The sequence below is a fragment of the Myotis nattereri genome (genome assembly GCF_964212035.1).
Source record: "Myotis nattereri genome assembly, chromosome: 14".
Classification (NCBI taxonomy): Eukaryota; Metazoa; Chordata; class Mammalia; order Chiroptera; family Vespertilionidae; genus Myotis; species Myotis nattereri.
The window spans coordinates 38,895,878-38,923,523 of record NC_138089.1 but is presented as its reverse complement, the minus strand read 5'-3'; the positions used below and the strand labels follow the sequence as shown (position 1 = coordinate 38,923,523).

At 42.1% G+C, this 27,646-nt stretch overlaps 1 protein-coding gene across 5 annotated transcripts in view; it reads right to left on the bottom strand.

Annotated features, from left to right (window-relative positions):
• Positions 1-27,367, bottom strand: part of PLCL2 (phospholipase C like 2) — a 166,557-nt gene extending 139,190 nt beyond the window's left edge. Inside the window, exons 1-2 of one of the 5 annotated variants that reach the window (XM_081105779.1) lie at positions 27,051-27,367; positions 25,887-26,438 (exon numbers count right to left, since the gene is read on the bottom strand). In XM_081105779.1, coding sequence (XP_080961905.1) covers positions 25,887-26,207 — 321 coding nt within the window. In that variant the 5' untranslated portion in view covers positions 26,208-26,438; positions 27,051-27,367. Of the gene's footprint in view, positions 1-25,886; positions 26,657-26,679; positions 26,855-26,981; positions 27,003-27,050 lie in introns of those variants that run through there. The other 4 variants (XM_081105781.1, XM_081105778.1, XM_081105780.1 and 1 more) reach the window with 4 other exon arrangements.
• Positions 27,368-27,646: the final 279 nt, after the last annotated feature.

Below are 27,646 nucleotides of genomic sequence, written 5' to 3'. Positions count from 1 at the left end.
TTGGGAGCCAATGAGAACACAGTCAGCTGGTAGGAGGCATCTTCTAACAACAGTGTGTCAAGAAGGGTTTTGTTTGCTGGGATGGTTGATTTGCTTTTGTTAGGAAGTACCTTTTTATGGACCTAATATTCATCTCACAGTCCTTAGTTATTCTGTATTTCGTATTTGATTTTTTTTAAGCAAAGAAAGCAGAATAGCTCAGTGGAGAGCACCTGGTCTCACAGTCAGGAACCCACAAACCTATTTTTGGGTTTTGAGCAATGTTGCTCATCACCTTGTACAACCAAATCGGTCTCAGTTCCCTTCAAAGAAAAATGATCTCTTACCCTTCGAGACAACATGGAGGGACCTGGAGAATATTATGCTAAGCGAAATAAGCCTGTCAAAAGAAAGACAAATATCACATGATCTCACTTATACGTGAAATCTAATGAACTAAATAAGCTGATGAATAAAATAGAACCAGAGGCATGGAAACATGGAACAGACTGTGGAACCTCAGAGGGGAGAGGGTTGTGGGAGACATGAAGAGATTAACCAAAGAACTTATATGCATTGCCCATAGACACAGACAACAGGGTGGTGAAGGCCTGGGGTGGGCAGGAACTGGGTGGAGAGGGATACTGGGGGAAATAGAGGGGGACATCTGTAATACTCTCAACAATAAAGATTAAAAAGTAATAAAATAAAAATAAATAAGAAAAATGGTAGAGCAGCTGATACAACTCATAAAGTGTAATAGGGGTGGGTGGCAAACAAAATAAAGTGCTTCGGACTAGCACTTAAATAACATATTTAAAACAAAAATAATTTAACAGTTGCACTAAACCACTGGGCAGGTTGTCTATGAGGCAAGGCATCCATATAATAATTCTGAATGGTCTACTTCTCTCCCATTAACTATGACTTTTTTAAAAAGTATACAAATATAAAATTAAAAATAGTTAAGACTTTAGAGCCTGATGGACCTGGGTTCAAATCAGAGCTATTACTAACTCTATAATGGGGATAATACCTCCATCACATTCTGAGGTTCTACATATATTCCGAAGGCACAGATTTGTTGAGAGATTAGATGTGGTGTATGAGAGAAAGAGGAGTCAAGAGACCCTGAGGCCTGAGCAACTAGAAAGCGCCATGCAACTGAGACAGGGAAGGCGATGAAAAAGGAGAGTTGTGTCTGAGACATGGCAAGTGGAGAGATATAGTAGGAAGTTGGATATGTGAGCCTGTAGTACAGAAGAGATATTGGGTTGGAAATATAAATTTGGGAGTGGCTGACAAAACCATGGGACAGGATGAGATCATCAAAGGAATATAGTTAGATAGAAAAGAATAGATAGAAAAGGACTGAGATCACTACAACATTGTGAGATTAAAGAGAAGAGGAGAAATCAGCAAAGGGGACTAAAAGACTGATTAGTGAGATAGGAGGAAAATGGGAAGAGTAGGGAGTTACAGAAACCAAGTAAAGTAAGCATATCAAGACAGGGAATAACCAGCCATGCCATATGCTACTGATAGGTAAAGTAAAAAAAGGATTTGAGAACTAATAATTTAAGAACTTGGTAACCTTGACAAAAGCATCTCTAGTGAATAATAAAGATAAGAACCTAAATGGAGTGGGTTTCAGAAAAAGTAAGAGTAAGGAATTGGAGACACCGAGCATATACAATTCTCCAAGTGGTTTTGCTGCATAAAGAGAGAGAGAAATTGGGCAGCAGCCAGCAGGGAAGTGGCATCAAGAGAATCTGGAAGAAATATCAGGATGTTTGATATGCTGAAGGGAGTGATCCAGTAGAGAGTGAAAACTGGCACTCCAAGAGGAGGAAGAGCTGCTGTGTGAGTAAACTGAGGACTCAAGAGGAGCTGAGACTCTCACCTGAATGGAGAGACCCAGGCTAGGTCATCTTGGTAACCAGGGAAGGCAGAAGATGTGGGTGCTATGCTGGCAAATGGGTAGAGATCAGAGTGGGCCATGACCAAATAACAATAAAGGTATCGGTCAGACCAATTCTATTGTTTCTTAGGAACAGGAAGGGAAGAGCTCTTAAAGAGGAAAGAAACCATTCTAAACTTTAAATTTCCTAATTATCAAAAGAGATGGCATTTAACCTAATAAAGGCTGTTTTAAACCAAAATAGGCAAAGTTATTTTGGACATACTGTCTTTTGCTGACAGAAATGGGGACTCCAGACTAATATTAAATCAGTTATAGAATATAAAGGAAGTTACAAAATATAAAAAAAGCATATCTAAGTTGTAGTGTACCAATTTCAACCCCAGGAGGCATAAAAGTTAATATTCTTGTTCCTAATCCTCTTCACTAGTCATTGCCTGCTTAGTGAACCATAACTCAATGATCCCAAAAGATATTTGATAGGAAAACAGTAACAGCAAGAATAAAAATAATGAAATAATAAAGCATTGCATGCTTTGGTGTGCCTAATCCTGTGTTAAATGCTATAACACACCCATTCTCAATGGAAGAACTATTATTATTATTGTTACTATTGCCTTTTCAAAGATGAGGAAGCTATGACTAGAGAAGTTATGTAACTTGCTCAACAATAAATGTCAGAGTTAGAAATGAAACCCAGGATCTTGCCATGAAGAAATGTTAAGAGTATACATTTTAAGTAATCACATCAAGAACGAAGCCCAAGAACATCAACATGGAAAACAACTGTTTAAAGATATTACACAGAAACATAGAAACAGTGATCTCTTCAATTGGCAAAATATTACTACTTTTACCCAAATTCAGCAAGTGATAACCCAAGCCCTTGTAGATACTCCTGGAACTCAGCAATAACCATGGTCTGTCCTTTTGGATGCTATCATATACTAATACTACTTTTATAATAAAAGGAAAAATACAAAGAAGGCTAAAACAAATTTTGTTCCAAATATCTAGATAATTTAGATTCCACAATGCTTATCATACATTACCATAATTTTCCAATTTAGAAATGATTAGAAAATGAATGTTAAGTTGATACACTATATATAGGGTGTCCAAAAAAATGTATACACTTTGAATAATTATAAAGGCAGTGTTTATTAAAATACATTTCATTTTCAAAATTGAGCTATCAGCTGTTAAAGTGTATATACATGTTTGAGACACCCGGTATTTCCAGGTTTTGCTACCATCATATTTTTATTAATTTCATCATCATCTGAAAAAACAAGCTATTTTTATGCTCAGCATAAAAAAATGTATAAGAAGCCATAACCTGGGATACATTTTTATCCCCAGTATCTCTTCCCTGAGGCTGCCTGCCTCCAGGAAAGCCAATGTTTATCATTCCACCAAACATGCCGTGCTATACCATTCACCAATCTTTCCTCCCTCTGCCTCGAAGTTCTCCTCCACCAAGTAGTAGATGCCGCTGGTGCCCTGCCCCACTGGTGCCTTGCTCTGAGTGTTAGCTGCTAATAGCTCTCAGCTAATCCTGAAATGTTATGTCTCCTGCCCCCAGGCAATGATTGACTGACAAGAGGGATGATAAAAAGAGATGTAAGAGACACATCAACCAATTACAATATGTGGGATCTGATCTGGACCCTGAATGAAACAAACTTTATACTTTTAAAGACAACTGGATATCTGAACACTGACTGGATATTTTATATGAAGGACTTATTGCTAATTCTAAGGTATAATAAAGATATTGTGGCTTGTATAAATATGCTTATGAATAATATGGTATCAAGGGTTTGTTTTAAAATAATGCAAGATGAGAATAAGTGGGTAGGAGTAAAGAGGAAACAAGACTGGCCCTAGCGGGGTGACTGAGTTGGTTGGAGTGTCGTGCATACATCGAAAGGTTGCAGGTTCAATCCGCATCATGAGAGGCAACTGATGAATATCTATCTCTCTCTCTATCTATATATATCTCTCTCTCCCTCCCCTCCATACCCCATTCCTCTATCTAAAAAAGAAAAATCAACAGAAATAGAAACATATCCTTAGGGGAGGATTTTTAAAAAAAGAAAAAGATTGGCCATGAGCTGAGCTGTTAACTGTTGAAGGTGGACAATGGGTACATACGGGTTCACTATATCATTCTCTGTAACAGAGAGAACCCACAAAAGGGAGAGAGGAAATTAAAATATACAACAGGAATCACAACCTGATAGTGCCAAATCAGCCCACAAAATTAAGTGTTCACTTATATTTGCTTAAACATTATTTGGAATAAAAACTAGAATAGACATGGTTAAAATAAAAAAAATGTAGTGATAACCCATTAAATGTGTTTTGAAATAAATGGAATTGAAATAGATTAAGTGAATTGATACTTGTTTCTTTCATGCAGTTATTATGAAAATAGGTAAAGAAATTGAAGGGGATGGCACCGCAAATGTTAAGTTCGGACTCCTGTCGTTCGATGCCAGTACAAAAGTAGTCACTAACACTTATTGACAGCCGTGCTTTATATGTACGACCTCACAGTAACCCAATGAAGTCGATCCTATTATTATACCTATTTTAGAGAGGAGGAAACTAAGGCTAGTAGATGACCCAGACTGGATTCTCACCCAAGCCAGCTCATGCCAAAGCCTAAGCAATAAGCAACGCCTTCCAAAGCAGGGCTCTGTGGAACTGGCGGCATCAATGACCTAATGCAACAGCATTTGGGCTAAAGGTTCCAAATGTGGTACATGCTTCAAGCATCAGACTGGAACCACTAGGCTGCCTGTCTGGTAGTCAGAGAAGTCATAGTGCTCCATTAAGCTGTACATGCTCTTAAAAAACAAACTGTGCACTTCTCCAGGATGCTCGTGATCCATGACACCAATGACAGGCTTCTCTAGTTAATATTCAGTCTTAGGAAGGTAAGCCTTTCCTAGGTGAAAAGCCTATGCAAGAACTAAATTCATAATCTAGGCCTTTTTAACCAAGTAAGTAGCCATCTTTTCAGACTATCATGAAACACACACACACACACACACAAACACAAACATCAACAACAGGAAAACTTAAAATAATAAACTGACAAATTTTGAAAGTATAATCATTAGTAAAACCAAAATTTCAAAATTTCCTTTCATGGCATAGAGCTTGCTTAAAATATATAAATAGAAAGGAGAATGAACCAGACACTAAACTAATTGGTCAAACTCATTTTCAGATAACAGCATGTGCAAATAATTCATCTGAGTTGCCAAAGAAAGGAAGCAGGACTCAGAAGTTAAAAGGATGATCTCTTCCTTCAATTCGGCAACAGGGGGAAAAAACACCCTGCAAGTCACCATCAGCTTTCCCCTGGCCTGCAACCACACGGCTGTGTTTTAGACTGGGAGGAGCAGAGTAAATAAACACAGTTTCTATTTTTAACACGCTTTTCCTGGCCACTCTGAAATTTCCAAGTCACAAAATTATTGCCTGTTATCTTTTAAAGTAGATTTTTATTCAAAGAATGTAGAGAAAACTAAGATTCGGGAGAAAACATAGAAGTTGCTATGTGAAACTAATTTAATTTAGAAAACAAATTATATAGAAAGCATTGTATATTCACAAAATAAGCTAGAAAGAATGCTTAAAAATATTCCCCATTTGCATATACTCAAAATAGTAAATCCTCTCAAACTCTGTAGAATACCAATTACTGATGTTAACATAGTAAAATTTTAATTTTAAAAACTCAAACTTTATTAAAATTTTGAAAATGAATTTATTGGCAAAAATTAACAATACAACAAATATAAACTGAAGGTACAAGTTACATATTAACTGATGAAAAATTCTCTCCAAAATTTCAATTCACAGTATGCTCAATGACTTCTCTCAACTTTATTAAGAATAATAGATTGGAAGTAAAAATAACGTATTAATTTGTATATTCCACTTCTTACTCATACATTTAAGAAAGAAAATCAGGGATAGTCTGCATACATCAAGGCCAACTTATCCATTGGACACTAGGCACACAATGCTAGGCCCACAATATTTTTAGGGGCCCACAAAATTTCTTTTCAAATCAGAAGGAAAAAAGGAACCTTTAGGTTGAACAAAATGTTTTAATCTGTAATATTAGATTTGTCCTTACACTAATACTGTTGTAAAATTTAATGTTTTATTTAAATAGAGGAAGAAAGCCGCAAGGAGAAAAGGCCCATAAAAGTCAAAATGCAGGTCTGCGACATATAAGTCCTGCCTGTCCCGGAAGCCTCTGTAGGTGGATCTGGATTGTGTTCCTCAAAGCAGATGATGGTTAGTGGTACCCTGGCTGGACGTGGAGAGTGACAGGCACCTGTCAGCAACTACTCCTCCATTTGCAAGGTTCCCTCCCCTCTCAGCTTCCTCCCTCCAGTCTCCCCCAGAGATGGGGGCACAGCACTAATACGATCGGTGTATGTTGTCGACATTCTGAGGAGGCTTAAATAATAAGCTAGAGCTACTGTCACAGCACAGTCTTGCTCTGAATAAATGATTGGTTGTTTTTTCAATTTCCGATGTCATTGGAAATCTGAAGAAAACTTCTCAGAAGCATATGCACAGACCCACAAAATTGTGCACACAATTAATGCCATCACTGGAAATTCACTTCCTTCACATAGATTTTTAAATTTTGTAAATGATACTTCCCAAATTCATTTCAAACGCAAAAATTAACTGGCTGCTTCTGAAAAAAAAATTGAAATAAATCTAAACAGTGCAGGTAAAACAGAAGGATACCATATACTAAAAGAAAATTTCAATTAGAAGGCAGTTACTTTACTTTGATACAGAAGTTAAAATTGGGTCCTGGTGTATGACAGTCGATCGACTTCGACTTCCAGTTTTTGTTTTGATAAAAGGCGAGTGGTGCCAAGTAGAATCACAGCCCTCTTTGCCAGCGGCTAGGACGGGCTGTGTGAGGAGTGTACCAGTCCCCTAAACCTCTTCCAGTCCCATTCACTGTCTGTCACTCCCTTGTGCCCACCCTTCCCCCCCCCCACGCCCCACGCCCCCAGGGCCTTCTGTAGCAAGGATAGCACCACTGGTGCTGTGGGTGTCACGGAGAGGATTCAGTCTGCATCCAATGTAGAGTTGTCAGGATGAAGATAACCTTCAGTAGTTTTTCCTGGAGTCTACAAGCTTCTGCCTGCAAAGAGGCTGCCACGGCTGTGTCACTGCCTCTGCCCAGAAGATGTACTTGGTTATCTGCTTCCAGGCAGTGCTTCCAGGGGGGCATCTGGGCAAAAGCACTCCTGGTTTTTCAGCAGCATCCATCAGGGTGATGGCGAAGCCTTGAACTGTAAGATGGACCTCACTCAAAGGGCCAGATCATCACCACATAAGCCATCCATTAGGAAACTCCTCTTGGTTCAAACGGGGTTTTCCCTTTCTTAAAACACACCAACACTTCTCACACACACTCTTCTCACATCTGTCCTCAGTGTTAACCATATGAAATCCATAGTCTGCTCTTTTATTTATTTATTTTTTTGGCAAATCTCTTTCAATGGTTAAGGAGTGAAAGTCATGGCCATGGTTCTTACCAAATTGTCCAATGTCTTTGAGGATTACTGGCTGGCAGCCTTGACAAAACTGAACAGGGACACAGAAAGGGACATGGTCTCAGGACACATGGGACTTCTAGCACCTCGGCAGTGAAGCCAGATTAGCTGCCCCCATCCAGAAGAAGGGATCGGGTTTTCTTCCCCTCACAGTTCTGTGTTTCAAAGAGAGCAGTGGCCACTCCACTTTGCAAAAAGAGATCACAAAAGATGAAGTCTCTGAAAATGCACACACAACAGATGAAAACCATCGGGCGGTTGTGATGAATTTCAACAGCTCACCCAGGTGCAGGCTGAAAGGACTTATCCTGCCAAAACGTGCTTTAAAATATTAGAAGAAATGTCAGCAAGCTTGAGTGTGCAGTGCCATGTTAAATAAACGCCTTCAACTCTTTCTCCTTCTACACTCAGCCACAGAACCAACCTGACCGCGTGCCAGAAATAAAGCGTCCCCGGGTCTCTGGCATCTCCCACCTGGATATATGATACACAGCCTCACACGTCACAGCTCTGGCCTTGCACACAGCTTGAGAACTCGCTACTGGGCAGACCAGAACGCTACTGAGTCTACACTTTCATTGGCAAGGACCTTGCTGTACAAGCATATAGGGGTTTTGTGTCTCACCACATTCAGTGACAAAAGTAAAATGAAAGGGTTGGAGCTCCAATGTACTTTGCTGCCTTTAGCATTTTCCAATATAGGAAGAGCTGGCTGTCCGTGACCATGGGAACCAACGGGCCTGCTTTAGCGCCTGTCAAAGGGGAACTAAATTCCGTAACATGAAGGTCGCTCCAAAAGTGACTTCCATACCATGCATGCTATCACTCCATCGCACCTGATACTCACCTTTAACAAGACGGCTAAGGAATATACTTGGCATAAAAAATAATTTTTTTCACAGAAATATTTCAAAACAACAGGAAAGAAATCAATGAGGAAAATATTATAAACCACAGATCCCAGAGTAAGAACTACTGTCCTAGTCTAAAAGCTGATTAGACTTCAAACTGAAAGCTTAGAAGAAAACAAATTCTTCATGTAGACATTACCCTTTTTCAAAATGTTTAAAAATTATCCCTCTCTGGCTCACAAATGTGGCTTTCCCTAACATTTTCCCTATAAGAAGCAAATGTTTTTCAGCCAGGTACCAATTAAATTTTGCTTTGCAATTTTAAGTGAACCAATGCATGGCAATTAATAAGAGACTCTGAAACATTAGTGGAGGTTGAGGAGAGAGGCATATGAATACCTACTTACTTGTACAATTCCCTCTAAACCACTATACTTAAAGAGTTAAATCATTTTAATTCAAGTCAGCCCATGCTCTTGCTATAGAAATCATGTACTTACCTAATTTTAATAGCAACGTATATCAGAACTGACCTCTTTAAAAAAAAATAAGTGCAAACATTTTTCTAATGAAACAAGAGCTTGCAATAATTTCCTAAGCTTCCCAACTCCTTTAAAAGAAATACTCTCTCTTTCAGTCCAACTGATTCTTTGACCGGAAAGAAAGCAGAATGGATGGTGCCATGTGCCAAGCTAAATAGCTCCAGAAAAGGACCAGATGGAGGGTGGGAGCCGGATAAGAAGGGGAAGGTTGGATTTGAACACACTGCAGTGGAATGTGCAGTGACATGCTAGAGGAATGCTGAGTAGACAGCTGTCTCTTGGACTCAGAGGGCAAATCTGAGCTGGAGACATCCATTTAAGACTCATCAGTGAATGCCTAGTTAACTGCAGCTATGGCTCTGGAAAAGCTGCCCAAGATCAGACCTGGAATAAGGGAAGAAGGCTTACTAACTCTCTGGCATGGTGAGCCCTGATGACCTTTGTGGTGGGAGAAGGTGGAGGAGAAAATATAAGGAAAGGAAATGGAGCAGATCACTGCCGCTCTCAAGATACAGCTGAAGAGAGAGCTGAAGAGGAAGGACGAAAGGTTACGGCTATCGTTCTTGTTTTTTAAGAACCTGAGCATGCTTATATGATGATGGGAGAGACATATGCACAGAAGTAGCAGTTAAAGATACAGGAGGGCGAGGATGGGATCTGAAGCACAGGGACAGTGGACTGGTTGACATGTCTCAAGGCAAAGGCTGAGGTTTCTCTAAGAAGCAAGAGATAGCCCAGCTGGAATAGCTCAGTGGTTAACCAACTACCTATGAACCAGGAGGTCAAGGTTCCATTCCTGGTCAGGGCACATGCCCAGGTTATGGGCTTAATCCCCAGTGTGGGGCATGCAGGAGGCAGCCAATCAATGATTCTCTCTCATCATTGATTTTTCTATCTCTCTCTCCCTCTCCCTTCCTCTCTGAAATCAATAAGAATATATTAAAAAAAAAAAAAAGAAGCAAGAGATAAAACCATATGCTAAGAATGGTGAGAGGAAGTGACAGGATGCACGTCCACAGATTTCCAGAGTCAGGGATGCAGACTTGGACCAGAGAGTGGAGTCTCTCTCTCTGCAAAGCTCCCTGGCTCAGAGGAGGAGTCTGTGACCCTGCCCTCAGCAGCCCCAGCTTCACCCTGAGCCGCACGGCCATGGTGAAAGGACTGCCCCAGCACAGCTGGCTGACGCAGCCCCCACATTCTGAAGGGTCCTTAGTCACCCGGAGCAGCACCTTGCAAGCAACAGGCGGCCCCAGAACGGCAGGCAGCAATACTGTTGCTTTCTTGGAATGACAAATATGTCTGACTTGCTAAATAAATTTAGTGCAAAAATACAATTTTTCTAAACTTCAAGGACATGCAGATGGTCTGCCTTATCAGGGTAAGCAGCAAAGCAGTTAATTTTCCTAAGTAATAGTCGGCCAGAGGCGAATGTTCAAGGCATTAAACATCAGCTCCTTTCACAGCAGAAAAACAACTCTTGGGTTTCTCAACTAGCTAAACACTTCACCACCTCAAACGAGTACTGCCCTAAGATTACCCTTTGATGATGCTGGGTTTCTATTTTTGTGTCTCGTTAATTAAGTGGGTGAAGAATGAAGTGCCACCGTCCCAATTTACACGTATAAAATGTGTGAAGACACCTGAGGAGCAGGGAGGGTGACAGGAGGCCGGGTCCAGAGCCCCACCTTGCTGATGCTTTGTGTGACCGTGTGTAACTTTGTACACGTGGCCCTCAACCTTTTCACCTGTAAAATGGGGCCACCGATGTTGTCTACAGCACAAAATAGCTGTGAGAGTAAACTGAGTTGTTAAAAGTCCCTGTTAGAGATTAAAGAACTATGTAAATATGATGCATGATTAGCATACAAAGAAACTTTTTTTGGTTATGAGTATTGTTACCACCATCTTATGTTTTCATTACACCTTGGGTTAGGAGTTTTAAACTGCTTTCGAAACATGAGGATCATTATCCTAATAAAATGAGTAGATCAACATATAGCTTTATTTCAATTGACAGAGAATACAGTAAGCTATAAAGAGTTTAATCAATATTCTTACAAGTCAAAATACAAGCTAGATATAAAGTTCAGATCTGTCTTCCACTGAATATCCTATGGGGGAGGGGGGAATGATTTCATTAAATGTTACCTTTTTCAAGTCACTGAAAAAATATTAAGACTACACAAATAACGATATGTAAATTATTATTTCCTTAAGAGACTTCCTGAATTCTTCTCTGAATTTTTACCTTGGTCCAGGAGAAAATGAAGGTTATCTGCTTTAATACCAAAGTACGCCTAACAGAACCTTTCAAGGTGCTGAGAGTAAGACCTCGGTGGCTCTATCCTAGCGGTAACTAAAACAATCATGCCAACCGACCAGCTCACAATGCTGAGAAACAATAAAAACTGTGGGCTGGGGGAGAATGTGCAGGGCCCGGGTTCAGCATGTCAATTAGAAATGGTAAGCATATCAAAGCCGGAGGGTACCGAATAAAAATATGAAACCAAAGCATGATATTCAAATAAGGTGGAGCAGGGAGTACTGAAAACAACATTTTCAATTATAAATGCTAAAAGAAGGGGAAAGTATTAAATGTGACCTTTAAAATAAGACCGTTTTTTGTTAGGGTTCTTTGGAGAAGACAGGGAGTAATTTAACAGATTTATGAGCAACCTTGCAGGAACAGCACAGATCTTTCTCATGTAAAGAATCTAATCAACAGTAAAATAGCAGAAACTGAATCATTTAGACAAACAGATCAGCCCAAGATCTATGTAAGTTTCACTTACCATATCGGTTATGCAAAAAGTACTCACCCCCATGCCCAAGAGATATAAGAAATATGGCAGACAAGCATTCATGTACTTCTTACATCAAAAAGAGGAGAAAAGCAGTGACCTCTCAAAATTTAACATTTCCATCAAGCAGAGGCACAAACCCTAAATCAGAACCCAAAACTCTTGACTTGCAGCTTCCGGTCTCCACAGGCCAGCTCCCTGACCACTGGAACTGGAGTCCACATCTTGGGTTTGAACCACTGCAGAGAAATTCTGGGAAGTCGGCCTCCCTGCCTACTCGGGACTTTTTTGTTATTGGTTTTAAACATGGCCCCACTAGTCTGCTCTGTTCAGATATAGCAGAAAAGCCCAAGGCTAGATTAACAGTCCTCTCTACATAGGAAATCGGCCCTCCGTGAATGTACCCCTCACTCTTGAGATGTTCCGTTCTGTTCTCACATCCATATGCCAGGCTGACTTTTGTGTGCTGTTGTTTGCACAGTGGCAACAGCTCCATGGCAAGTCTTGGGGCCAAGCTTCCATCCACCGCTAAAGTGAATTTGCCACTGGAATTGTGTTATGGAAGGCATCACCGCAACAGCAAGAGATGCAGAGTACTCCAAAGCAACTGTACCTTTCCTTACACCTCTGCTCTACGTCATGCGTTGGTCCTCTTCCTCCCAGCATAAATTACTACCTTTAAAGCATAGCCTCCTAATCAGTGTGCCCAGTGGATTACAAACTGGCCAGGATACTGATCCCCGCAACCTCACACCTTCCATCCCTGCCCTCGCCGTAGGTGAGGACTCCAGGCACAAGCAATCTCTTCCATGTCAGCTGTATTATGTCATTTTCTACTGTAGCTCGATGTGGGAAGTGTTGAAAGAGCTCTTTTGCGGCATAATTTATGGGTCAAATGGCCCCTGGTGTTCCTAGGAATGGCAGGCCTGAGAGTTGCCAAATTCTATCTGGGAACAGGTGCTTTTTCATGCCCTGTTACTGTGGTGACATCTCCTAAGCCACCTTCCTCCTTGTTTCACCTTGCAACCAGGAATGAGGAGACTAGCAGTATAAATGCGCTGAGATCAGGACACTGCCACAGAGAGGACACTGCCCATCTACTTCTAAGCAAGGTGCCCATGGAACACTGTGTGTCCTATTTCTACCACTTTGTTTAACTTTCTTGCTGCTAGATCCCTCAGAGGAGCATTCATCAGTGGCAGCTATTCTTTAGGGCAAAGGGCTATTTACCTATTTAAAAATATTTTTCAACAATACTTTCTTCCCTAACAAAGGTGGGTAAGAAGATCTGGCTAATTATGCCATGGAAGAGGAAACCTCTCTGATTCTTTCCTTGGTCCGTATCACTAAGTACTAAATTTTCACAAAATGATGCAGAATTTCTCCCCTACAGAATATTAAAATTCATTTCCACCATGCCTCACAATGATAAATCAATTAATTAAACTACCTATTAAGATTATGTATTAACATATGGGTCCCAATAAGATTAAGAACACTTCCTGCTGATAAAATGTGGGTACTCCTTCAGTCTCTAGAGACCAGAGTCTCCAAAGATGCAGCCTGCCCACCAGACCATGTCCCTTCGTTGGCACCGACCTAGAATAAACGGACAAGCTTCTCTGCTGGAAGAACCACCCTCCCCCCCGCCCCCATGTTAATTTGAAAGAGGGGAAAAAAATTGACCTGAAAGAATAAATGTGAACATTAATGATCTGGTAACAGAGCAACCAAGTTGAGGAGAAAAGAGTACACACCAAGTATCTAAGACTAGAAATAAGCAACACTGATATTTTCATGGCATTGCTTTGCAGCCAATAAAGTATTTTTATAGATGCTTTGGGAATTCAATGGTCATTCCTCCTGACCGCAAAGGTCTGTGTGGCAAGAGGAAAATGCTGTACAGCATTCACAAAGTAGACATTCACTCACCCAAAGGTCATGGCATACCAACCCAGACTGTCAGCCCACCAAAGAGTGGTGCACTGATACGTCATGCGTTGGTCCTCTTCCTCCGAGCATAGATTACTTGTACAAATAGATGTGTGTCTGGCAAGTGTCAATTTATAATCTTCTATGAGTAAATAGCATTTCTGCTACATGCTGCCACCTGAGCACAGATGAGGTGGTTAAAAGAAATGTGGGGACTCGATTCAGCCAAGTTTGAAATGTACAATCACCTCTTTCTAGAAAGTGTGCTCATGCCTCAGTAAAATTAGTTCTTTCTATAATATACTCCTCCTGGGAAAGTTCTCCCTCTATGATGTATAATGTGAGGGGCAGACAGATGTCTTTTCTCTAACAGGGATGGCAAAGAGCCTAGAGATGGACCAGGAGATAGTGACTGCACAGTGATAATTAATCTAGGTAGATTAAGGCTCAGGATTACCAACCCAGGGCCTTTTTGATAACTGGCACGACATATTCATTTATCTGGATCAAAAACACATTCTTATGGTACAATGATTAATACACAGGGCAGACAATCATTTTCACATATAAAATCTGTTTCTCCAAATTTGACTGTGACATTTTCCCTCTCCATCAGTATTTTCTATCCCCTTAGAAAAAGGTAACTCAGCTACACCTTGAAGGAAAAGTCCCACTGAGGCACCTAAAGGTTTAAACCCAACCAACCCCCTGCACCACCCCATCAGCCACAGGATCACCAACTGTCACGTGCAGGATTCTGAAACTGCTTGTTCCATGTTATTTAACAGAGCTGAAGGGGCACTCAAAGATCCACCATGTGAGAAAGGCTTCATAGCTGTTATTGATCCTGGCTACACTTTAAACTCTGAGGGTTAAGAAACCCTTGGGAATTCTAATTTAATTAGCCTGGAGTGGATCTGCACATTAGTAAGTTTTCGAATCCAGGCAATTCCAGTGTGTCCTGAAATGCCCCATTTGAAGACTTGCGGTTTTCCCCACAAGGTGAGTGCTGAGTAGGGCTAACAGCGCTATACTGACCTCCTGGGATCCGAGGTAGACTGCTAGTCAGCAGTAATCAAATAACTCTTGCTTTTGTCTACAGACCTGGATAACTGGTTTCTGTTTTTAACTGCTTTTGAGACCAAAAAGCACTATCTAGAAAGCTGTCATGCAGAGAACAGGTGCTCCACAAATGAGTGTTCTCAAAGTTTTGTATGAGCAGCACACTTTTTAATATTAAACCCTTCGAGAGCACCTGCAAGGATTAAATCTCTCAAAAATTACACCAAAACAAATCATAAAAACTCCCAGCAGAATCACAACAGTGTAAGATGACTTCAATGACCAAGACATTCTTCATTACTGTGTCCACTTCCCACCTAGGTCTAGCTCCTATGTGTTTTCAATATAGTCCAGGAAAAACACTGTCCATGCTACTCCAGCCAGCAGCGCCTCTCTCTACCCACTCCATCACTCGGCTCAGGACTCAGTCAGGTCTCACCACGGCACAGGTGCTCCAATGCAGCAAAAAGGTGTTTCACGTGTTTGTCAAAGTTTCATTAGTTGGCCTGTTTTTGAACTTCATGTAAATCATACAATATGAGAGACCATAAAAGAATTGCTGATAATTAGACTTCACTAAAATTAAGAATTTTTGGTCATTAAAAGATGTCATTTAACATACCAGAAAATTTAAATAAATCCTACAAATCAATTTAAAATAAATAAAAACCCAACTATTTAAAATGGGCAAAAGAGCCCGGCCAGTTTGGTTCAGTGGTTGAGCATTGACCTATAAACCAGGAGGTCACGGTTCGATTCCTGGTCAGGGCACATGCCTGGGTTGCCGGATTGATCTGTAGCGGGGGCCATGCAAGAGGCGGCCAATCAATGATTCTCTCTTATCATTGATGTTTCTAGCTCTCTCTCCCTTTCCCTTCCTCTCTGAAATCAATAAAAATATATATTTTTTAATAATGTGCAAAAGACTTGAACAGGCATTTTACAAAGAAGAATATCCAAGTGATCAAGAAAACATATGAAAAGTGCTCAATATCATTAATCTTCAGATCAATGCAACCTAAAAGCCACAGTAAGGTATCAGTACATAACCATCACAAATGGTTACAATTAAAAACAACACGAAGTATTAGTAAGCATTAGAGCAACTAGAACTCATATAACCAGGTGGCTGTGTAAACTGTTTTAACCAGTTAGAAAAATCACATGATAATACTTACTAAAGCTCAATATACACAAATTCTATGACAGAGCAATTCTAATATTATTTTTTAGATATAGAAAAACATCTCTGGGAATATACATAAACCAGAGATAGCTTTGTAGTAGCATACAGATCTCTTTCAACAAATCATCAAAAGTTCCAAAAATAAACATATCCTTAAACCTGGTATTAGATCAGGAATTCTATTAATTCTAATATGAAGACACCTGAAAAATTCTACTAGTATCTAATATTATCTATTAGCAAGGATTAATAGAAAGAAACTCAAGCTATTTGCTGTATTTCCTTCAAGAATAAACATTAAGCCATATTAACTATCTGAAAAATTGCATCTACTATGTCCACAGGACATCAGAGCTTAGAAGGAAGATGGAAAATAAAAGGTATCAGGAAACCATATGGAGAGAATCATACAGCTGTGATTCTAATGGTAGCTGCAAACGAGGTCACTTATCCCTCTTGTGGCCACACTAATTGGTTGAGAGCAATAGAGGCTTCATCAGCAATGCTCATAAAAAGCAGCCTAGCCCTTCCTGGGCATTTTCAATTTAGAGAGGAGACACCTGCTACCCATCAGTCTTACGAGACAGGACCCGTGTCAACCTTCCACTACATTATTTGATTTGGTTTTAATCTTTACTATTTATAAACAGAGTCTTCAGAGTATATGAATGCACAAGTATAGCACGTGTACACATACAGCTATCTATAGCAAAAAACAAGATCTCAAATATAGCTGTTTAGAAGACCACATCTTGTTCTATTAATACTCATATACTGCAGTATTACATAACCCTTTTTTTCAATTCTGTTACGCTAATATGCAAATAAATGAACTCAACCATAGCTAGGAGCTAAATGTACTAATCAGTATGGCCTTGTGTATATCTAATTACAAAAGAATTTTACATGATCCCTTTCATTTCTAAAAATCCCAGAATTTACATTATTAATCACTGTTAAATCCAGCTGCTTAGTTTCTGGGGTGTTGTTAATATCTGCTATTTCCAAATCAGTTTCTTACTATAATCCAAGAAGATACTCGAATACGAATTTCATAGTAATCTGTTGTAAGTATTAACATATTTTATAATGTTACTAGAGGCCCGGTGCACGAAATTTGTGCATTCAGGGGGGGTCCCTCAGCCCGGCCTGCACCCGCTCGCAGTCCGGGAGCCCTCGGGGGATATCTGACTGACGGCTTAGCGCTGCTTCGCAGGCAGGAGAGGCTGCAGAGGCAGGAGAGGCTCCCGCCACCACCGCTGTGCTTGCCAGCCATGAGCCTGGCTTCTGGCTGAGCGGTGCTCCCCCTGTGGGAGCACACTGACTACCAAGGGGCAGCTCCTGCATCATAGCGACCGGTCATTCGGCCGTTTGGTCAATTTGCATATTAGCCTTTTATTATATAGGATTATTATATAGGATAATTACTTTATAATTCCAAAACAATAATGATGGATGTTACACGTAAAAGCTCACCTAAAAACAAATAGTTACTATTATCTGTTTTAGCTTCTAGGAACCTAAAATGTATATAACTGTAAATCAAGTTTTTGCTAAAAAAGAAACAAAAACGGAAAATGACCCCGCCCCTCCTAAAAAGTTTTCAAATCAATCAAATAAGAGTCGAGAGGTAAAGGACAAAATGGATTTTTGTTGATTAGGAACATGTTGGCTTCATCCCAAGATTCAGCCGCAAAAGGCTAACTTTTCCTAATTAAAATTCAGTCATCTATTTTAGGACTGGTAGAAACTGCTAAGATCAAGGAACCAGAATGGCTTGGGCAAGTAGGAGAAAAAGGAAAAAGTCAGAGATACATTTCACAAGATGAAGTAGAAAGAGGTAATGGAGCAGTTCAAAGTGTGGGCTTTCAAGTTAAACGTGGTCTGAATGCTGGCTCTGCCTCCTACAAGCTCTGTGACCTTGCTTGGAAATACCCAAACCTTGAAGAGTGGGTTTCCTTGTCTGTAAAAAGGGAATGATGATGGCTCCTGCAAGACTGTGGTGAGACTTGCATGAGATGATGCAAACAAAGCATTTCTTAGTAACTCTTCCACACCCAATCCTTAAATTGTAATAAGAGGTAGAATTTCTACCATTACATTGCAAAATGTGTTTAGGGATTAAAGATCCTACTTCTGCAACTCCACTTATACTCCTTATTATTTTCTTTTTTATTATTAACTAGAAGCCCGATGCACAAAAATTCGTGCAAGAGTAGGCCTTTCTTCCCCCAGCTGCCGGCACCGGCTTCCCTCCGGCACTCGGGGCCCGGACTAGCTTCCCTCCAGCCCTGGTTTCATCAGGAAGGACGTCCGGAAGATGTCCAGTCTAATTAGCATATTACCCTTTAATTATTATAGACAAGATTCTAAAGCACTCCCAATGAATATCTTTTGACAATCCAATATTAATGACAATGAAAGTTTAAGTAATTCAGTTCCTTAAAAAGAAAACAAAAAAAAGCAAAAACTACAATCACTTAAACCGAATGAATACTAGAAAATAGATTAAATGCTTTATCACATTGCGTACCGCATAGAAATCTCTAAGACATACGCCAGGGACCGCACGTTTTTGGGCAAACTGCACATTATTTAAATCATCATAATGCACTTTAGGTGTTGTTTTTCAATAATTATAACATTTTTATTTACAAAAACAATTAAACAATTAAAGTTCCTAGTACTTTTTAACGTATGGTACTGCGTAAAACATTTTCCTCTATGAAGAGGGACCAAACAAAATCTACATAAGTATCTAGATTCGCTCCTTTTTCCATGGGCGTGAAAAACGACAACACTCGTGAGCGGTCCTAACAGATGGTGCACGAAACACGAGAAAACTCCTGAGCGGTACGAAATGTGTTAACAAATAGTAAAGGTCTCTTGCCATGCTTTTTAAACTTTGATAGAACATAAATCAAAAGAAATTTTCAAAGGTCTACTCTTATTTCAGGGGCACCAAAGGGAACAGATCATTTATATTAACATCTTGCAAAACAATTCTGGAACCAACCAAATTCCTGGATCCAACTTTAAATGAAGGTATTTCCTTCCCTTTGATTGTTTCCAAAATTATGTACATGAAATAAATTTCTTCTTTGAAGTTCACAGCCCATTGAGTTTTAAATTCCAATCAAAACCAGGGCGAGTTAAGTCTAAATAACACCATCGAACTCCTAAAATAAATTGTATCATTCATGCCCTCTTATTCATCCATTGCACATTTATTCAACAAGTACCTACTTACATACATGCTTTCTGCAAGACATTAAACTGGGTGTTTCCATAAACTGAAGGTGAATAAGGATCAGATAAGTTACCTACATAGCAGAAGGAAATGGGGCTGTACAGAGACACAAGCAGAGTGTGGTGGCTGGAAGGCAGAGAAAGAAACAATTCCTCCTGAGAGGTGGTTAACTGAGGAAGACCTTGAAGGTGACTGAGAGAGGAGGAAAGCATTGGAAGCTGAGAAAAGGAAGAAATAAAGGCTAAGTTTAGGCATAGATAGCAGTCTCCTGGAGTTCCCACACCGGCTGTGACAGAGTTTGTAAAAAGCAGATAAGTAGGGTGGCCATATAATTTATCATCCAAATCAGGATGCTTTTGAGAGTGAAAGAAGGCGCTATTAATAATCTTGTCAGGAGGAAAGGTATAAATCTGGATTGCCTGGGCAAATCAAGACACATGAGCACTTGCTGGGCTTAACGAGACTGACGGTCAACAGCCTTTGACCATTTCGCTGAGGCTGTTTAGATATGTGTACGGTGGTTGGAGGCTTCAGATTTAGAAAGACACCGAAACAAATAATTCTTGAAAGCATCTTTAGAATATGTCTGGGAAATTTCTCTGGGTACCTTCTGCATATTTCAAAAGACAAAGCTTCCAAAGCGGGCATGGCAATGTTCATGATCTCCAACTCGAACGGAGCTAAGTGAGTTTGCTCATCTCAGGTAAACTCTAAATAAGAGAAACTGAAGCAAAAATACAAAACGCAATAGGTACTGCTTATTGAGTTTATCATGGGCCACACACTGCTCTGAATATTTCACTCATATCATCTCATTTCATCCTCACAAAATGCGCTGAGGCAGGATTTTACTCTCTGTTTCAGAGATGGGGCACAGACTTAAATATCTTGCCCAAGGCCATGCAGAAAGGAAGAGGGAGCCAGACTCTGATCCAAGCTCCTAACTCCACATCCTCTATTTTTCCCCACCAGTCTTCTGCCTCCTGACTAATGCAGACAGGTAACATGTGGGCTGAGTGCGGCTAAGATCCCAGAGTACAGCCCAGCTGAGTTTATTAGTTAGGATACATTTTGCCTAATTATTCCTGCCATGTGACCAAGCACTGATGGCCAGCAGGGCACCTAGCCACCTGCCCTCCTCTGCCACTTGGAATAGGCAGGTGCCAAGTGTCTAGCCTGCGAGCTTGACCATTCACACAATTGTCACTGGTGTTCAGTTTCATCAGTTATACACTTTGCGAACCCTGAAGCTATAGAATTATTCTGACACAAGGAAAACAGGTACTGCTGAGACTTCCCTGGGGGCTCTGACTTGAATTTGAGTCACTACTAATACTCGTATGCCAAGCACAACCCTCTCAATTCATCATTATTATCAGTAGGAACACAGTTTCAGATCCTGTGGCCCATGGGTAAAAATAATTGAATATCCCCTGAACTACAGAACCCTAATAATATAAAATAAAAAGGTAGCTAAATTAATCCAGGGGTCTGGTACATGAGTAAGTAATGACAACCAAAACTTAATAAGGAACAGAGAGTATCTGTTCTTGGACATACATGAATAAAACAAAGTCTGAAGAGAAAATATGAACGTTCACACTTCAGTTACATCTGCATTTAGGTTGTAAATTACACTGCCCTACTTTGTTCAATACTGGTGCATGGTTAACTTAAGCATTAAAACAAGAAAGGAAAAGAATAAAAGAACAGTCTAGTTTAGACCCCTTGCAGAGCGCACAGAACTATAAAAGGAACCAAACAGATCCTGGGAGAGAGCACTCTAAGAAAATAGCTGAGTGGCCGAGATCAGCAATAAAAAAAATAATAATTTCCTGTTGGTTGTCTATTTGGATTTGATGAAAAACAACACAAGCCAAATGTAACTGTTTAGAGGAAAGGCTGGGAGACTAGAAAGGGAAAAAGCAAAAGGGAACGAGTATTTTTTCGGGTATGAACATTCATATCCTCCGAGTACTTTTGAAAACTGAACTCTGAATTGTGACCGAAGCTCTCTGTGTGACTGAGAGATGCAACCAGACCCTGGCCTTTCAACAGTTATCCTGTGTGGCCCCAAGTGCATTAGTACAAAGTGAAGTTGAGAGTTGCTGATTGGTCATTAGAATTTTCTGACCTCGACGATCCAGGCTCCTATCAATCCAGACAAATTCACTTTGTGGTCCTGTTACTGTTTGTTTAATATTTATGATAGGCCCACAAGTTTTCTGGGCATGCAGTTGTCTTTTCCCAATTATTAAAAAAAAATTTCTTAAGTCAAATGCAGATAGTATATTTGAGATCCAATTAAAAGTATAGTTACTGAGTGCTTGTTATCTGTGCAGAACTGATAAATACAGCCCAGCTTTTGCCTGCAAGGTGTCTAGTTTATTTAAACCATGGGCCAATATAATATCCATACACACATTTTTCTTATTTTGTATAAATATGTATAATAAATTCAAAAAGTTCACTTACTGCCCACCTTGGGTGCTCAGCATCAAGAAAGAGGGATATATGTTGGCATAAAGGTAATGAAGGTGCTTCTCCTACATAGCATGATACTATGATAATGACCATAATGATATTAAGAAAGATAAGAGCTGCCACCTTGGGCAAGGTCAAACCACTGGTCCCAGTGAATCTGATGAGTCTGGTCAAGCAGCGACAACAGGTGATTAAACAGCTGCCTGGTTATACTATCTGTCAACCTCTTCTGCCAGCAGAAATAGAGAGTCCTTTTCCCCCTCCAATGTCCCCTACATTTAAAGAGGAAAATCAAATCCAGTGTTCCAAATTACCAAGGCTACCTTAATTATATAGAAAATTTAAAACAGCCAGTGTAAATTGGGGGAGCAGCAGAGTACAGCTGTACCCAATTGGGGTATATCAACCAGCTCCAACACCTTGGCCAAGTGTTTAACCTCTCTGACCTCTGTTTTTCTTCAGCCTACATGATTGCTACAGGGCCAAGTCAGAAAATTACATTAAGTACTTTTCATGTGTTTTGCATGTAGTAAGTGTGTAATAAGTGGCAGCGGCTGTTTTTACTTTTAAATACCAAAATAGTGCAATAGCTATATTTCCTATCTATTAAAAAAATACCTAAGATCAAAGGTTGCCATGGTCAGGGGGAGGGGGAGAAGACTACAAAGGGACTGGGGGAATTTTTTCAGGCGATGGACTGTTCTATATCTTGATTGTGGTGGCAATTACATGACTGTGTGTTTGTCAAATCTCAAAGAACTGAACACCAACAGAGGTGAATTTTTACTTTATGCAAATCATACCACACTTTAAAAAGTACCAACTAAGATATTCAACTAGTTTTGATTAAAATAAACAATTCAAATATATAGACACTTTAACTTCATTTATTTGGAAAATTAAAAAGAAATCTGAGGCCTAAAATGCTACTTCATATTTTTAGAACAAGCTCCCAACTTAACGGATTTAGCTATTTGTAAAAAATGGATGTTATCTGAACAATGAACCAAATTAACTGTTTCAAAATAAAGTGTGCATTGTATTGAGTGGTGTGATGAGATGAAATATTGAAAGAGAAAATGAAAGTGATGTTTTCATTCACTAAGATTACTTAAGATGACAAACATAATAATGGCTCCTTCCCTAAAAATCTAGTCATGGGCCTTTGCAAATAATTTAAAAGGTGTAACACTATTTTCAATTATCTAAGGAAAAGTAGAAAAGTACAGTGACAAGTTCCATGATTTATTGATCTTCTCACGGTTCTGTAAAAGGTTCTACACGGCTGCTTACTCTGAATTTTCATCAACACTGTTACCAAAAACAAGGAGCTCTTTTTGGATAAGATCTGTGCATCTACTTTGGCAGAAATGTAGTTTGACAACAATTTCTTACTCAACACCACATTCACAAACCAGATGGAGTTAAAAGAACTGGTTTTAAACGAAGACTACAGTTCTGGTCAGCCCACAGTGTATTTCGGCGTATGTCCTGCACCTCAGCAATAGACCCCTTGCCCACTGCATATCACATTTAGGCTGAGTTCTCCCTTTGATTTGAGGATCTCCACCTGAGAGGGCTGTCAAGGGTGTAATGAAGATGGACGCTAAGAAACACGCATAGCTCACAAGCTGGACGTTTCAGCTAATGCAAACCCGTAAATTCTGGTCTCTGTTCCTTAGCTCGCATTTACTCCTGCCATCTTCTCACGCCCCCCAATTATCACCTTACTTACTAATCTACTTCCGCCTCTACTATTCTATCACCTGACTGCATGCATCCCTTATATTCAAAAGCAACATAAGAAAACCCAGGAAGGATGTCACTATTGCCTTTTTACATGGACGTTCACTAAGCTTTTTATTATTTTTTAACAAAAGTGAAATATGTCTGCCATTCATGTGACAAAAATGTGTGTGCATTAGTCATTGCTTTTTATAAAAGTTGATGTTAAAGTAAAAGATCTCTTTATTTCTGTTAGTATGTTGTCTTGATGCTATTATGTTTTTTAGAAAATACCACACTAAAAATCTTGATTCTTCAAGATACCAATTCAAGGGGAAACATACCAACTAGTTACCTACTTAATTACAGCATAATTCTTTCCTAAATCCAGGCTTGATCAACTTCAAACACTACGTCCATAGTTGTAAGGGGTGTTTAAGAAAAATGCAAGGTGAAAATAGATGCAAGAAAAAGGAGTCAAGCGAGTCATCATAGGAGGTGCAAGTTAATGAATATTATATGAGATGAGTAAATCCAAAATAACCCACTTTAGAAATTAAGAGACCTTAAAGAGAAAACTTGTACTTCCTTATCATTCCTCTGTTTACTCAGGAAGCAATCTAGTGAGGCCTTACTATATTCCTGTCAATGTGTATCTAGGAATACAATTGTGAGCAAGAAGCCAAACTGCCTTCATTAGCAAGAAGAAAAATGACAAAGAAATCTTTGAAAGTTTAACATTTCAAAACCCAGTGATTTCTGAATAATTAATCATTTTCCCACATTCTTCTAAGACTCTCCAATGAAGAAATGACATCTACTGATGAGTTCTCAATTCCACATATCAGAAATATTTGGCAAACCGCCCTTCCCAATCCCCCAAAAATGTAAAATTAAAACACCTACTATTTTAATTAAGTTACACTACTGTAAACACCAATAAAGTTTGAATTATTTTAAAATATAAAAACATGTCCCTCCTGGAAATTGGGGGTAAGGAGTTAAAATTAAGTAGGCTGGTATCTCTCTGGAATTTCCCCCCCTCAAATTTCATGAATGCCACCGTGCAAAATCACCACAAATCTCTGGTCACCAATAAAAAACAGATCTGACACATAACTCTGTCAATAGGATTGGTTATCATGCACAGTTGAAAGCCACTTACATGGAAACATAAAGTACAGAGTAAAGGGAAATATGAGTCACTAAAAGCTAGGTATGCACAAAAATATATTTTACTGTCCTGAGTTAAACTCGAAACGCCTGCTGCAGATAGTGAATACACCTGAGCTTTAAGCCCTTCAATTGTGCCCTTGCCCAGACATAAACTGTGCAAACAGATGACAAAGCGAAAAGCAGTTTCACAACTGCCTGTTACACAGAGTAGCAAGGCGGTATATTTCACTAGGTTACTGTATGAGCTGATAACACCATCTTGCATTGTACTCAGAAGATTGCTGTAGGTCCAATTAAATTCCAAATACCACCAGTGCCAACTCTTTCCACTGTGGCCCATTCTGTCCTCCTCCCCACCAGTCATCAGCCATAGGAAGGGTGGGTGCAGCCCTGTCAATGTGCTTTGCGGCTGCTCACTGTCCTGGTAACGCCTTGCTTTTCAGAAAGCAACATTTTCTTATTTACTCCAAACTTGAGCAAAACGAGCTAGTCTTGCCTAAGGCTCTGCTCTTCTTAGCTCATCAACTAATTTTTTTTTCACTTCATGTCACGAGAAATATTTTTACACTGCAGACCAAAATGTAATACAAGAATGAAGCCACCACAAACTCAGGAGTTCCTAATATTACGTCTGGAGATTAAAATACACAAGACCACCGCTGACTTTTTCTGCTAAATATCACAATGCAAAAGATATCAAAACCAAGCAAACTGCCCAAAAGAACTTGCACAGAACTGAAGGCCAGCCTACTGCAGCAAGAAAAAGACTAAATTGTGCAGAAGTATAATCTCTCAGAGCTTCTGAGCCTGAGAAAGCGGAAATCTGCATAGATGTTCAGAACCAATGTCTCCGTGTGACTGAGTGATCAGAGACTTTGCAGCCTCCAACTACAACCGTTTGCAAAAGGCCACTATACACAGGTCCGAAGAAACCTATTAAATAATCTGTTCAACCGCCTAGAATTTTTTAAGAAAATGTCTTCACATCATCACTAACTGTCTTGAACATCAATAGAAACCATACAGGGAGTCTGTTACCAGCCAAGGCTATCCCCAGAGGAACATGTCCTGCCCTGCCAGGTACAGGCCATAATCCCAGGCCAACCCTGGGAGAGGTGACAGTCCCAAGTTCAACCGGGAATGTCTGAACACAGCTCCCCCTGCACATTAAGGAACACCTCGCCAGTTTTCCCAAATGCATTTGCATCCAATCCCTGCTCCACCATCCCAAGCGCCCGTGCACCGGCGGCTCCCGTTAGCCACGGGCTCCTCCAACAACCCCCTCCTCCCAGCACCACTTCCCTCTTGGAGAAACGGACCCCAAGGACGGCTGCGGTGGGCGCTGAGCGCCCTTCTCCCACCTACCTTGATGATGCTGCTCCGGCGGGGCAGGCCGCCCGGTTTGTTTTCCCGGGGAAGGGGGCAGGCGGCGGGGGTCGGGGCGAGCGCCCCGCCGTGCGGTCCCCTGGCGGGGCTGGCCCGAGCTTCGTCCCCGGACACGCCGAGGCTGCAGTCTCCGTTGGAAACCCCGCCGCTGTCACAGCGCGCCAGTCCATGGCCGAGGCGACCTCCCCCGCCGCCGCCTTCCCCGGCTCCGGCTTTCAGGGCGCCCTTGGTGCCGAGGGCCGGACCCGGGGAGGTGGGCAGGGCCCCGCCGGCGGCGCCCCCCCGGCCGCACTCCGCCATGGGCGCCCCGCGACCCGCCAGCACAAAGCCGCGTCCCCGCGTCCCCGCCGCCGCCTCGGGCCGCCGTGCGCGGCCCCTCCTCCTCGCCGCCTCCTCGCCTCCTCCCGCCGCCGCCTCGGCCGCTTCTTCCGCTTTTTTTTTTTTTTTTTTTTTTTAATTTAGATGTGATGTTTGTTTGGAGCTCGCCTCGCGCGCGATGGAAGTCGTGGCGGCGGAATGGTCGCCGGATTCCTGCAGGGAGAGAAAAGAGAGACGCGAGTCAGCTCGCGGCGGAGCCGGGCTCCCGGCACCTGGGGAAGAAAAACACGCCCCGGCACACGCGCCGCCGCGGGCGCCAAAAATAACCCGCGCGGGCCGGGCGGCCACCCAGGGCTCCGGGCACCCATCCCAAGGTAACGGGGCGCCCAGCTCTGGGGCTCGGGGCGCCCCCCCCGGGGCTCAGAGCACCCAGCCCGGGGGCCGGAGCGCCCACCACGCGGCAGCCAGGCGCCCTGCCCCGGGTCGGAGTGCCCACCTCGGGCTCGATGCCAGGGGAAGCCGCGGGCGACCCGAGGCGCCCTGGCCACGCGGACGCGCCGCCTGAGGTCTCGCCGCCAAGCGCGAGCGAGAGGCGACGCGGGTCTCCCGGATCCCAACTCCCCAACGGCCGTCGCGCGCCGGCCCCGCCACGTCCCCCCGGGTCCCGTGGGGCCTGAAGCGCCGACGGGAAGCGCGCGGCGGGCAGGGCGGGCGGGCAGTGACAGCCGCGGTGTGGCCCGGGTAGCCCAGACCCACCCCTCCTCGTCCGGGGCGCGGCACTGCCCCCTACAGGCCGCGGGGACCCTCCCGGCCGCCCGGACCCACCGCGAGCCTCCCCGGGCTCCCGCTGGAGGTCGCCGCCGACGCGGTGGGGCTAGGTCATCGGGCCGCGGGGACCTCGCAGCCCAGAGGACAGCGACCGACGGGAGGCAGCGACGGGTCCCGGATACCCCCAGCCCCACTAGAGCCGCAGCAACTGCCGGTCACCCAGGCGCCCCGAGGGCAGCGACGCGCAGGCCCCGAGGTCAGGAGCTAGGTCTCCGGTCTCCGGGGCCGCTGCGCCCCGCTCCAGCCCCCAGCCCCTCGCGCCGGACTCGTTCCTCTCCCACCCAGCTGGGGAGAAGCCACCCCGACGTTCCCCGCTGGGCTTCCCCAGTGGGTCAGATCCAAGTCACGTGCAGAAACCAATTCTGTTCCCTTAGGCTCCTGAACTGTAAATTGATTCAGCTGGTTTCAAGGGTGCCAGAGCCGGGAGGGTGGGGGGGTGGGGAGGGAAAGATGAGCTTGCTCTGCCCTCTGAGTCGCCCTACATGGATGTATCACCAAAGTCCCTCCCTCCCTCCTAGGGTCCTTCCGGATCCCAATGCCAGAGATGTCAACCAGTCCAACCTTTTGAGGGCCCCGCCCTAGGTCAGGCTGTT